Source organism: Hermetia illucens, chromosome 6 (genome assembly GCF_905115235.1).
Source record: "Hermetia illucens chromosome 6, iHerIll2.2.curated.20191125, whole genome shotgun sequence".
Taxonomy (NCBI): Eukaryota; Metazoa; Arthropoda; class Insecta; order Diptera; family Stratiomyidae; genus Hermetia; species Hermetia illucens.
The window spans coordinates 93,518,067-93,531,133 of record NC_051854.1 but is presented as its reverse complement, the minus strand read 5'-3'; the positions used below and the strand labels follow the sequence as shown (position 1 = coordinate 93,531,133).

The window sequence follows — 13,067 nt, the reverse complement described above, 5'->3', positions numbered from 1 at the left end:
TCGATTACCTCCCCGGGCAGAAGTAAGGCAGCGTCTGAAGAGTTGGCTCTGCCCCGGTCAGAAACCATAGCCGCAACAATTCAATTCGATCAGGGCTTTGAAGTGTGTTAGAGCACTCAATTCAAGACCGTAACGGTACACTACACTCAGCATTGTGCTCGTCCAAGATTATTACCTTGATTTGACTCAGGTACTCATTTACAGCTGGGTTCGACTGATATCCGACGTCAAACCACAATACATTTGTATTGTGATTTGACCACTGCCACCAATCAGATTTGAACTGCGACCTTCCGTACGACAGCCTTGTGCTCTAACCACATCAACAAATATACAATATTAAAAAAAAGAACTAATTTCTGTTAATTTGCAAACTTAAGAGCTAAATATCATTGAGCACCAGAGGCCATTACACTCGTCTACCGGCGTTATTAGTGAAAACAGAATTTTTTGGTAATCCTCGAAAATGTTTTGAAATTAAAAGTTTCAGGCCACGATTATATCCCGCGGGGTGAAGTGATATTTGAGTGAAAGTATATTTCCCGGTTACTATCGTTTCTGCTTTCAGTTTTTAAAAAGTAACCGTTATGAAATTTCGCTGAAACCAGAACAGCTGAACCAGGTTGAACCACTTTGTTCCGATTGGAATAAGAAGAAGAGACAAAAATATTCCTCCTCTTTGCTTTTCGTGCACTTCCAACTGTCATTGACCACATGTTTTTCGTGCAGCTTGTTTACATATTTTTGACAGCACAAGGTGTTGGGTGCAGTAAGATTTTGAAGATTTTTGTGTATATTTCGATTTCTATGTGCATTTCACAAAATTTACCTTTGATTTGAAAATGAGCTTAAAGAAAATTACTTCTCAATGTGAGGACAGTGTCACGGTGGTCAGTGTAACAGTGCCCGACGTTGAATCGCTGAAAAATCTCACGAGCTGTGATGTGTTTGTAGACGAGCATAATTTATTGTTTTCTTGTGATTACGTTACGTATCGGTAAGTGGAATTGCATTTAATTTGAAGCTTGCCAATGTGCTGAGAAAGGAAGGCTTCATGGGGTTGTTTGCGGCAGGTATTACAGCACGAGGAAAATCGACGTGAAGGACATGAAGGAGCTGCAGGTGCTGTTGGATACGACAAAGCGGGAGTTCGTGCTTAGGATCCCGCTCTTGCCGGCAGATTGTCTGCCCGACGACAAGATACAGAACACAGACAGTCCTGCGAAGAGAATCCCGTCGGCCGTGAATATTTTGTCAATGCAGCGCGCGGCGGAGACTTGTACGTTTCTGATGAACGGCGAACGCGGCCAGTTTCAGAGGAAATTCAGCTACGGATTTGGTTGTAATTTCGATGATGATACGTCTCTATTGGAAGTAAGTGTGAGGACAAAAGCTCCATTGGTTTATGTGTTTTGGGGATCAGTTTTCGAATTTAGGTATGATTCCCTTTGCTTTGTTATCTTCCTTTCCGGCAATTTCTTCTTCTTCAGCCTTTGTCCCGTTCACAAGCGGGATCGGCTCGTCGTGATCGGTTTCGCCATTTAGCTCTATCAAATGCCTGATCTGCATGCAATCTCGAGGCTTTTCAATCCCCATCCAACGTATCAAGCCACCGTTGTTTTGTCGGCCTTCTGGTCGCTTACCAGCAACTTCGATGTTCAGACCAATCTTGGCAAGTGAATTGTCGTTAGCGCGAATTACGTGACCATACCATCGAAAACGCCTCACACGCAGTTTTCCACGATCGGTGCAACCCTATAATGATTGCGGATATCCTCATTTCGGATGTGATCAAAACGTGTCACGTCACTAGTCCAACGCAACATGCGTGAATAATGTGCAGCCTGCCTTCAAGCGAATACCGGAAGAGTTTAACGGCTAATAACTCACGATCATAGGTGCTGTAGTTCCGTTGAGCGGGATTCAGCTGTTCGGAGAAGAAGCTCAACGGCTGCCAGATTTAATTCACTTTTCGTTGAAGAGCAGAACCTACGGCAACGTCGCATCGAATACGAATACGGCTAGGGGTGCAAATTGCTGAGGGAATGCCAGAAGTATAGTGTGGCGGCACATCGGAAGCGCGAATATGAATTCGCCTCCGCCGCTGCATTCAATGGCCGCACAAACAGCTCACGGACTGACATCAGACTGGGTGACAAATGTCAGGAATGACAGGATTTCAACAGTCTCGAAAAAAGGGTTATCGTTCGCGTCCGCCGACCGGTGAAAAGGGAATAGTAGACAAGGTTGCGTTCATTTTAGTTTTAGTTTAGTTTTTGGTTTTAAATGTCAACAAAAATATAAATAAACGTTAAAAAATGAAGACCTGAACGTTTCAATGATAGACTCTAAAGTTGAATGTTTGAATAATAGACAATAAAGTAGCATCTACCAGCTGTTGCTTGGTGGTCTCAAATGCCTGGGAACCATACAATCAGACGGGAGTCTCTGGTTTTCGGCCCAGACAAGAAGGCGTCGATTGATGGTGGGCGGCCTTGGGCAAGTAACGACAATAGAAGTTTAACATGCCCAGGAATTTTCTCAGATCCTTAATAATTTTCGGAAGCGGGTAGCTCGAAATCGCTTCCACTATGACTGGGTACAGTTCGATGCCATCAGGGGAAATATTGCCTCCGAGAAATCTCACCTACGGTTGGACAAATTTGCATTTTTCAACGTTGGGGACAAGAACGGCCTCAAGAACACATAAAAAAATGCACTCAAGGTGGACTATATGTTTAGACTCTGAAGAGGAGGCGATCAGAACATCATCCATTTAACGAAACAAAAGTTTAGGTTTCGTAGAACAGAGTGAATGTATCTCCGTAATGTTTGCGCGACATGGCACAGTCTAAAAGTCATCCTGGTGAACTCGAAAAGTCCGAAAGGTGTGCATATTGCCGTTTTCGGAATGTCTTCAGGAGCTACAGGGATTTGGCTAGATCCAAGGTAGAAAAAATACGGCTACCAATGAGAGAATGCCCAAAGCCATGGATGAGCGGAATGGGATATCAGTCCGGAATAGTCTGAGCGTTTAAGCGTCTATAGTCGCCACAAGGCCTCCATTCGCCGTTTGGTTTAGGGAGCATGAGGAGTAACCAATACCGAAATCTCTCTGAAGGCCTGCATATACCCTCCTTGAGGAGCTGTTCAAACTCTTTCCGCGCAAGAGCGTGTTTCTGTGGTGATAGTGGACGTATCTTAGAGAAGATTGGAGAGCCGGGTGGTGTTGATGTGATGCTGTACATCATGCTTCATTGGCTTTGAGAGGGTACGTTCGGTAGCTATGTTCTGGTATTTTTGAAGAACTGCACGAACGCGTGGGTCGGCAGCATCTTCGAAAATATTGGATAGAGTATCCGGATGGCTCAAGTGGTTAGAGCGCTGGGCTGTCGTAGCGGAAGGTCGCGGTTCAAATCTCGCTGGGGGCAGAGGAATTTGTTATCGTGATTGGATGTCGGACACCAGTCGACTCAGCTGTGAATGAGTACCTGAGTCAAATCAGGGTAATAATCTCGGGCGAGCGCAATGCTGACCACATTGCCTTGAATGAAGTGCTCTAACACACTTCAAGGCCTAGATCCAATATGGATTGTTGCGCCAACGATTATTATTATTATCGGATGGGCAGGTGGAGATCGTCCCTAATGATTTAAGGTTGGTTGTGAGATTAATGAGGGACCTGCGTTGCAGATCCACTAACAGACCATAGTGCCACATGAAGACTGCGCCCACAATGGGATTGCTAACGTCCGCTATGAGGAAACTCAACGAATACGTACGTCGACGTTCCAAACTCAGATCTACTTGCCATAAGTGCGGATCGACGATGAGTTTGCTGCCGCCAATTTTGAAGTCTGGGGTGTTAATCGATTGTATTTGGATACCGGGAGAACCGAAACCTCAAATAGTTGCGTCTGCTCCGCGGGCGCATGGTGTTGCGCTTTAGGTAACTATCGCCGAGCTGCCGACAGGTTTAGTTTTTTGCTGCAAAGGCGCAAGGGCTGGACTGTTTTGTGACTTTTTCTGCGAACGTTCGGTTTTACCAGTATAGCCCGGTACCTGTCGAGGGTCCTGACGACCTCCTACTCGAGTATCTATTTCGAGGAGCAGATCTCGACTTGTTTCGCGAGCTTCTTCCCGGATGGAGAGCAGTCACGGTGTCAGCAAGTTTCGCTACAGTGGTTGCCAATGTTGTAGTTGTGCGAGTTTGTCCGGCGCATCGCTCGCCACTTCAGCAATCATGGGTTGTAAGTATATTTGTTGGCAACTGCCGCCAGCATGTCTAGCGAACCAGAGTCCGTCCAAGCCGAAATGGCACAAACGCCCTCCGGAAGGCCCTGCAACGACAAAGATTGGGGCAGAGCCGGCCCCACCGGGTCTCCAGTGAGCTGCTTCATTTCCCTAAGCAGTTGAATGAGTGTCCGGTCACCCAGCGTGTGTTTTGTCAGCAAGTGATTTAGATTGGTGGTCCCGCTTACTTACAGTCGGGGCTCTTGTGTCATAAAGTCGATATGCGCACGGCCACGGTTTGTGCGGTTCCTGTTGCGCCCTTTTATTCCGTAGAAATCGCTGGAGCGGAGGGTAGTAGAGCAAATTGTGACGGCGTTACACCGGAGTGGAGCACACTACCAAAACTTTATGCCAGCTCTTGCGGCAAGTGCGCTTTTATTAAATTGATTCAATTTACAAACTTCACTTAAAATAAACAATTCAAATATTTCAATTTCCTTTCGTTGCGATGACAGTGAAAGGATGCAGCTCGAGACGAGGAAGGGTGTCTGGCTGCCGACGCCGAACCGTTTTTTAAAAGTCCGCTGTTGTCGCTTTGTTCGCCACAGCAGGTCGGCCGCGTTTTGGGTCCTGTTCCGTCCATTCCGCCGTTCAGAGTGCAGCTTCTTGTGAGCAGTGTGAGAATCCAACACGGGTGTAGCCGTTGAAGATTTGACCCGGGGTGGTTGATCACGACGACTTGGGCGGCTAATTTTTTTATTAATTGTCCATATATAAGGGTAGGGGCCTCCGAGGAGCTCAATTAGCGCTGACTGCTGTTATGAGAACAGGGAGGCAGAGTCCAGCCGGCTCAGATCTTCAGATCCAGCCCGTAGCATTCACGAAGGAAAGCAGCTCTCCCGCCCTCCAGCTAGAAATCTCTCTGAGGTCCCCAAGGAATGGTTTACCCAGTATCCATAGCCTGACTCTAGCTAGAGCTGGGCAATCGCAGAGAAAGTGCATGAGGGTTTCCCTTCCTTCTCTTCGGCAATGCGAATTGTAGGGTATGTCGAGCCTGGCGGCATGGCCCCTATAGGCCAGTGTCCCGTGCACACCGCCCTGCATTTGCCCGCATCTGGCACAGGAGCTCTAGTGATCGGGCTATGTTAAAAGCGACTTGGCACATGCAGTAAGCCTTCGCCATCTAAGGCTCGTGGCTACTAAGTAGTACGAGTAGATTTCGCGAAGCAGCGAAACACCGACTATACCCGCCGAAGGACTGCCAAGAGCAGAGCTCCGCCTGGCCAATTTATCAGCCCGCTCATTTCCCTCTTTGTTTCTATGCCCGAGAACTCAAAGGAAGGTGACCTTGAGCGTGCCGCATAGACTGTTCAGCGCGTTTGCGTATCGGACTTGGTTGTCGCTCAGAATGGCTATATTACGCTTGGGGCTTGGATCATGTTCCAGCCATCCAGCCAGTACTTCCGCTTGGAATACACTGACGAAATCTGAGAGACCATATGACTCGGATACATTGTGTGTATTCAAGAAAACCCCCCCGCGGACTCCATAGACCATCTGTGATCCGTCGGTGAAGAATACTATGTTACAATTTTTCAACACGCCGCCGATCTTCCACTCTGCCCTAGTTGGAAAGTTCGGGCATAGTCCTTTGGGATTTATGAACTGAGAAAGCCCCTGGAAAATTGGCCTTCGCAAGCTATAACGTAGAACCCACGGACAACCTGAGAGGAATCAAAGCAAGGGATGGGTCCTGTGTGCTTATCTTTGGCGTCCTGTCCTTGTGTCCTTTGTTGGGCGCTGGGGCGAGCGGCGCATTTTCGTGCTGCGTATAAAACAGCCACCTCATTTCCACTATCTCCTCGTTTGCTTTGTTTTTGTTCGCCATTTAAGTTTTTCACCAGTGCATCCTGTGCAAGGGAGCAGGCCGCAATAGTCAGAAGCAGGTATAACCTCGGGGATAAAACCCCTACCCCAGTTCCCTGAGGCCTAATCTACGGTTAGCTGGTCCCGGAACTTGCGGACGGATCAGCGCTCGCTCGGGGCAACGCGGTCTTCAATGAAAACTACCCGACCAGGGTCCGGAAAGGGCTGGCTCCTTATACACGCCCCAACTATCACTTTGGCAGTACTAGGCTCACATCACCCCACCAACGTTGAGAAGGCGTTGCCGACGGCTCCGAGACTCCCAGTGTGTCCCGGCATGTATCGATCATTAGAAGTCCACTCTTTATCGAGAAACATTCTCGAGACCTAGGGTGCAGGTATTATGCCAGCTAGGGGGTCAGAACTGTTTGCTCGGTCATCTCGGGGACGCCATTCCCCGTATTGTAAACGACCCGTTAAGGATCGTTGAAGAAACCTGAGGTGAGCTCGTCTTAAGATGGATTTTGAGAGCGGTGGGATTCGCCTTTTGCTCGTTTGGCAGGCGTTTGTTGTTGTATTCCTCAACAATCGCCTGGTATTTAACGAGGTCTTTTTCATCCCGCTCGTCGACAGTACCGGCCTTCTTATTCTTAACAATCTGACAATGCTGAGAATATGCATGGCCTTCTGGTAGTGTTTCTTGAGCAGGACACTAGTGGACCTTCGCTTCTTAGTTGGTTTCCGGTGACCGACGTTCTTGTCGGTCTTTTCTTTTGGGGTGGAGTGCTATGTCTGGTACTCGGTACACTTAGGTTCATGGCAGAGTGGGTTCAGCACATCGGTGCTACGGCTGGCATCGAGTGATTTGCTCTCGACGGCCACTGTCTCCTGGCTGGATGCCAGCAGCTCGTCCTGCGATGATGCGCCTGGCATGACCACCTCTTCTTCTATCGTCGGTTTATTTGTTTTTTTAATAATTGAGTTTATATCTTGGTCCCACGAGTACTCCGGGAAGAATGTCCACCCTGGCTAGCCTGACCACTAGGGTAAGGGTATTAGTTGAAACTGAAGGTGCCCAAGATATTCAGAGTTTACATACTAAAGACCAAGCTCCCCATTGGTCACGCAACCCTCGGCGTATGCCGTTCCACCTTGGTTCGGGGTCCTATTAGCACCTGCAGGGAGGACGATCCTCGGGCTGTTGCTTCTGCTGATCCCCCCGCCAGATCCACTTGCCCCTAACACATGACCAGCAGGCAAGCAGATCCTCGTTAGTTGGATGAGCCTACTGCCAGCCTGATCCCACACACTCCTGGCCGCTAGATCCAACTAATTTTTCTTCACAGGATCGGGCGCTCTGAGTGGGCGCCGCTGTAGTACTCTGTTGTGGGCAAATCTTACATCTTTGTTACAGCGGTCTCCACATTTTCAATGCTGAGACCTTGGAAGCTTACTAAATCCTGGGACTGCACCCAACAATTTGATTCTATTTACTAAGGAATTTCTTGCCTTGAATATTCCAATATAAATCACCGCATCATCTTAATCTGAATAAATTCTTCAAAATACAGGACACACTTCGGCCCATTTCACGAATTACAAATCCCAACGGATTCAGTCCAATTCAACGATGTTACCAACGAGAGCAGGACGAAAAACGGGATTTCTGTCGAGAACAGTACAAATTGAATTTTGTTGAGTTACAGGTCCCCGATGGGCTAGAGAATCCTGCAAAATTCGCCTTCAGTTGTAGCGGTAAGATTATTTGTTTCTTCGATTGACTTTAATTCCTACTGAAATCTATTTCATCGCAGATAGCAAGTTGGACACGAAGCAGCAGTACAGCCTGAAAGTTATACTAGAGAAGCCTCTGAAATTGTCGCCATGTCGGGAAGCATATGTGGATGCCGGACTGGTTGAATTGATCCTCGTCATCTGCTACGATGTTCGGTAAATCTTAATCGTTGATAATCTGGTGCTGAAGTATACATTTTGAGTTTCTAAGATCTACGCAAAACGAGACGACATGCGAGAGTGCCTGGACGCGGTCAATCCTATCGTCAATGCTGACATATTTCGAGACTAGCCCAAATCTTCGGACGGTGATCGAGAATTTTTTGCGGAGATCATTGATATATCCATTGTACCGTAATTACGATCTGAGTCGGATGTGTATCGAGGACGCAATCGCAGCGTTGCAGATGGGCTCGAAGTGGATCCTAAAGCAGCTCCTCGTCACTTACGAGTTATTCCTTACAAGCGACGATAATCGGTCGTTGTACAATAAATACTTCATCGAAGATTACATTCGCTACGTTTCATCCGTCGAGGACAATTACTTGAAAACTTTGTCTAGAAATTTGAAGAATTTGCATTTGAACATTAGCAAGAAGGATACGCGTTTGAATTTGTCCGATATCGAGACGGAGTTGCTTAAGGAATTGATCGAGGACATTCATTTGGGGAACTCAGACGATTCTGATGACGATGATGCAGACAGTGATGGGAGCGATGACGAGAGCTCAAGCGAGGATACAGAAAGTGGCAGTGAAGAGAATAATGCGTAGAGGATGAGTTTTGTACATAGTTTATGAGACGACAAATAAAATAAGTCTATTTTATATGAAAAATGTTTGCAATTATTAAGATTTGTCAGCAAAACAACGACCCCCCGACGTGGATCGGGCTGGAATGTATTGTTTTTTGGGGTTCAGATGTTGTTATCTTGATCACGATTTCTGATCATCCCTTCCCCAATGAACGTTCGATTCCTATCAATATCTTTAATTCATGGCCCCTCTCCTACGCAGGTAGGTAGACGCCATCATTTTTCAACAAAATAATCCCCGTAGTGCTTTGATACAGGCTTGAATAAAACATAATGGCTGCACAGTAAAACGTTTCTTCCCCCTAAATTTAACATTTAAGAAACCCAAACAAAATTAGAGCGAGATATTAACCTTTCATAACTTGCTCCGCGTAGAGGGTTGAATCCGCTATTACAAGCCAAAGGAAAGTAATAACTCTAAATGCTATCCGTGCATTTTGAATCAGAATCATGACATGCAAGGACCGAATACCACGCAGAACTCGTACACAAGTGAATAATTACGGTGAAGAGGTCGAGTCCTTTTCTCTGGGCATGCATATATAAATGCATAAACGGCCAGAAGCTTGGGTAGTCGCTATCCACCTCTGTATATCCCTAGCCCTCAACGGACTGTTTTTAATTTACAGCAATTCTTTTGAACAAACAAGAAATAAATCCTCAAAAGTTTAGTGACCAAATTCACAGCTTGTCTACTGTACACGACATAATGGCAGCAGAAGAACACAAAAAAAGTGGAGAGAGTGGGTGCTCTTGACAAAGAACAGAAAAAAAGGTGAGTGGGAAAGAAGAAAGGATAAAAATATATGAAGCTTTGCAACCAACTCGGCATAGGAAAAACGAGAAACTGCTTGGTTTATATGCTTGATGCAATAGAGCTCGCATTTCGCAGTTTTTCCTTTCTCTGGCAATTTTCACTGTTTCCGCTTTTGCCAGAGTCACTGAAAACAGCCTTGTTGAAGTTTGTGTTTCTGTGGAGCTTGTGCATTTCGTTGCAACATCGTCTGGTACTTTTTGCTCACTTCACGTACACCCCAAAATACCTGTTTTCTAGACCACTTCCAAGTTGTCGGGACACTCATCACGTTACTTGGTACTTTCCTGTAGGAAAATTTGTTTGTTGGAATGAAATATGTGTGGAAAGATTTGGGCTTGAGTATTTTTTTTGAGCAATGTTGAGAGCTTTCCACAAGTGGACAACAAATTCTCCTAAGGTTCCTAACTGCAGGATTCATGCTCCTTCATTTCTTATACTTTTTGGTTCAATTCGTTCTAAAAATACCCAGAATTAGCGAGTAATGTCGTAGTGCAGTTTTTAAGCCATACATTTCTAAGACCGTGACGGCCTTTGAGTTAGACCCTCCCTACTCGTTGTCAGAGGCAACTAAAAGGGATAGAAATTTTGCAGGCTAACAACTTACAAATTTTGAAATGTTAACAACGCCTAGGATAGGGGCTGACCTCACGGCTCTCGCTATCGAAAACGCACTCTGATTGGTCTCTGGAATGCTCGTATGCTCCTCGATAGCGGTAGCGAGGGTCCAGGAATGCTCGACTCCTCCCACTTGAGTGGGAGTTCCAATGATATAAATTAGACATTCTGGGCCTAAGCGCAATAAAATGGTAGGACTTTGGCGAGGACTCCCCTCCCTCTTGCGGTGATGCGCTTTTGTACTCTGAAAAACCAAGTGCTAACAGGTACAAATCCGGAGTCGGGTTGTATCTGATGGCTACTGCAAGGCATGGTTTCTTAACGTCGGTTGCCGTCCAAATTAAAGTACATCACAATTATATAATGGTATGCACCAACGGAGACTTCCAGTAAGATGGAAAGGGATGCTTCCTATGAACAATTACATGCCATTCAGGGCGGGGGGGGGGGGGGGGGGGGGTTTCCTAAAAGTGACATTGTGATCATGATGGGTGATCTGAATGTTAAGATTGGCTCTGGCAACACCTTCTTCGTACATGTGATAGGGAAACACCGTCTTGGTGCTTGTAACGATAATGGTGGGAGATTCTTGGACTTGTGCATCTTCCACCGCGTCGTCGTTGCTGGCAGATTGTTTGAGTTGGATTGGGTTTGCTATAAGGCCAGTTGACGTTCAATTGACCGACACCGTATCACCCAGGGCTGGCGGGCTGGGACCCCCTAAGTTCAATATCAACCGCTTGTATGATCCAGGTGTCGCTCGACAGTGGGAGAGCTATCTTGCTGATCGGACGGCAGATACACTTAGTAACCAGCCTGAGAATATATATGAACACTGGGCTGCCATAAAAAATGTTCTTTTTTTCGGGTTCTACGCAGATTGTCGGCCACGATCCGAAGGGGCATCATAAACTGTGGCTGGCAGCAAAGCCGCCGTGCCCTGACAAAAGTGAATTTGTTATTGCAATGGTCAGGGAAGTCGAAGATCGCGCAGAACGCAATAATTTTAGAAGTGTATACCGGATCACCAAAGAGCTTGCATGTGGTCGCAAATGTGGCGATGGTACTATAAAAGACGTTGACGGTCGACTTTTTATCCACCATGATGAACAACTGAAGAGGTGAAGTTTCTTTGTGGAAGAAGTCTGGGTTCCTCCCTTTGTAATATATACGAATAGGGACTGTATCTTCAAGCAAGCAAGACGCTGGATTTGATGGTCACCTCGCAGAGTTATTTATCGCTGCACCTGCAGATCTTCTGCTTCCACTCGTACAGAAATCCTGGGGATCCGAGACTTTTTCTAGAGTAAGAAAGAAGGAGTCGTCAGCGACCTTTCGAAAGTCTCTCGGTGAAGAGTGAAACGCGAATGACGGGTACACACTGGGAGCCCCCGGAGTCGTCGACAGCTCTCTGTCGACATCGATGGGGTGATGTGAGCCCAGCTCTATGGCCTACATCAGGAGCAAGCTTCTTCGGGATCCTGGTCAAGTAGTGTGCATTGAACTGGTGTTAGTAGACCGCGTTGCCCTAAACGAGCGCTGATCCGTCCATGAGTCCTGGGATCAGCTAATCGTAGGTCAGGCCTCACGGAACTGGAATAGGGGCTGTCTCCTCGAGGGTGCACCCGTTCCTGTGTATTGTAGCCCGCTTCCTTGCACACGATGCGTTGGTAAAATTCCCATTCTCATAAATCTAAAGAAACAAAAAACTCGACGAAATAGCAGGGAAGACGGAAGAGCTGAGTGCGTTTGGACGCAGCACAAAAATGTGTCGTTCACCGCAGCGATCAGCAAAAAAGGCAGCGAGGACTGAAATAACCGATGTGACACCGCGACATCCAAATAAAGAGGAAGCCTTGTCAAGTGGCGCGACTGACGGTGCGGGAACGGAAATTCCAATACCCTGTAGCGTCCCTGTTCCGAAAAAAACACAGTTAGAATTGATAGTCCTGAGCAGGTGTATTCTGACACGGATCGAGTAGAAGTTCAGTCGCCCGCCCTAGCTAGAACCGAAGAGGAAATGCTCGTACAGAAATGCGCGGCAGCTGTGAAGCGTATACGATGGGCAAGGTTTCTCCAGAGGAACGTCAGCAAAGGCGTCAAAAATGGGCTGATGGAACTGGAGGAACTACTGGACCGCATCTCCTACAGGCGAACGTGGAGAACAGCGGAAGACGATTGGAAAACAGAAACAGCCGCACTTCCTGCTGAGAAAACTGCTAGTGCCAAACAGACTGCAGATGGCCTGCTACAAAACGAACTGGGAAAACGGCGGAAAAAGGACAACGTGTCTGAAGAAGACTTTATCAAAGAAGTTTCTAGGGCCCAAAAAAAGAAGGCCAAGAAGGATAAAAGGAAACAACCGACTACGCCGCCAGAAACCCATCTGTCCAAAGGCAAGGAGCCTACAAAAGCTAGTAGCAGAAAAGACGAGGAAACTAAGATGGATTTTGATTAAGGCGACAAAAGGCAAAACTTTATCGGAAGTCTCCCGTTCCTGATTATCTGAAGTCCTTAGTGAAATCAGAACAGAGAGATCCACAGTGGATGCCGGTATCGAGGTCGTGGATGCGGTTCATTGGGCCGAGGCACACAGTCGCCAATCTTGACGGGTAGTGCTCTCCATAACGCTGGATTTCAGAAATGCCTTCAATTCCGTAAGATGAAAAGATAACTTTTTAAGAAAGGATGGGGGATTCCTTGACCAGAATCTTACTGAGCTTCGCGGATTCGCTGGTGGTTTCAATATTCTGACAACAGTCCAACCAAGACCGCCTCTTCTGTGTCTTGAAGGCCGACTTGTACTGTGTCAGGCAGTTCTTGTATGGTGGCCAATATTTATGCCTACAGCAGATATTGAAGATTTACCTGGTGGATTTTCTGAGGCTGGAGAGATCTTCATTCTACCACGGTGGCAATGTCTTCGGC

The 13,067-nt window shown here is 46.8% G+C and overlaps 1 protein-coding gene across 1 annotated transcript; it reads left to right on the top strand.

Annotated features, from left to right (window-relative positions):
- The first annotated feature begins 704 nt into the window (after positions 1-704).
- Positions 705-8,720, top strand: LOC119660187 (protein SHQ1 homolog). The gene is made up of 5 exons (XM_038068601.1): positions 705-997; positions 1,074-1,374; positions 7,671-7,854; positions 7,914-8,049; positions 8,105-8,720. The coding sequence occupies exons 1-5, from the start codon at positions 843-845 to the stop codon at positions 8,664-8,666; spliced, it is 1,338 nt and encodes a 445-aa protein (XP_037924529.1). The 5' UTR covers positions 705-842; the 3' UTR covers positions 8,667-8,720.
- The last annotated feature ends 4,347 nt before the right edge of the window (positions 8,721-13,067 follow it).

Bases quoted from the DNA above. Each gene is read 5' to 3' on its own strand.
- LOC119660187 (XM_038068601.1), top strand. From the start codon at position 843: ATGAGCTTAAAGAAAATTACTTCTCAATGTGAGGACAGTGTCACGGTG. The intron at 998-1,073 runs GTAAGTGGAATT...TGTTTGCGGCAG, and splicing joins TGTGATTACGTTACGTATCG to GTATTACAGCACGAGGAAAA. The intron at 1,375-7,670 runs GTAAGTGTGAGG...TTCAAAATACAG, and splicing joins ATGATACGTCTCTATTGGAA to GACACACTTCGGCCCATTTC.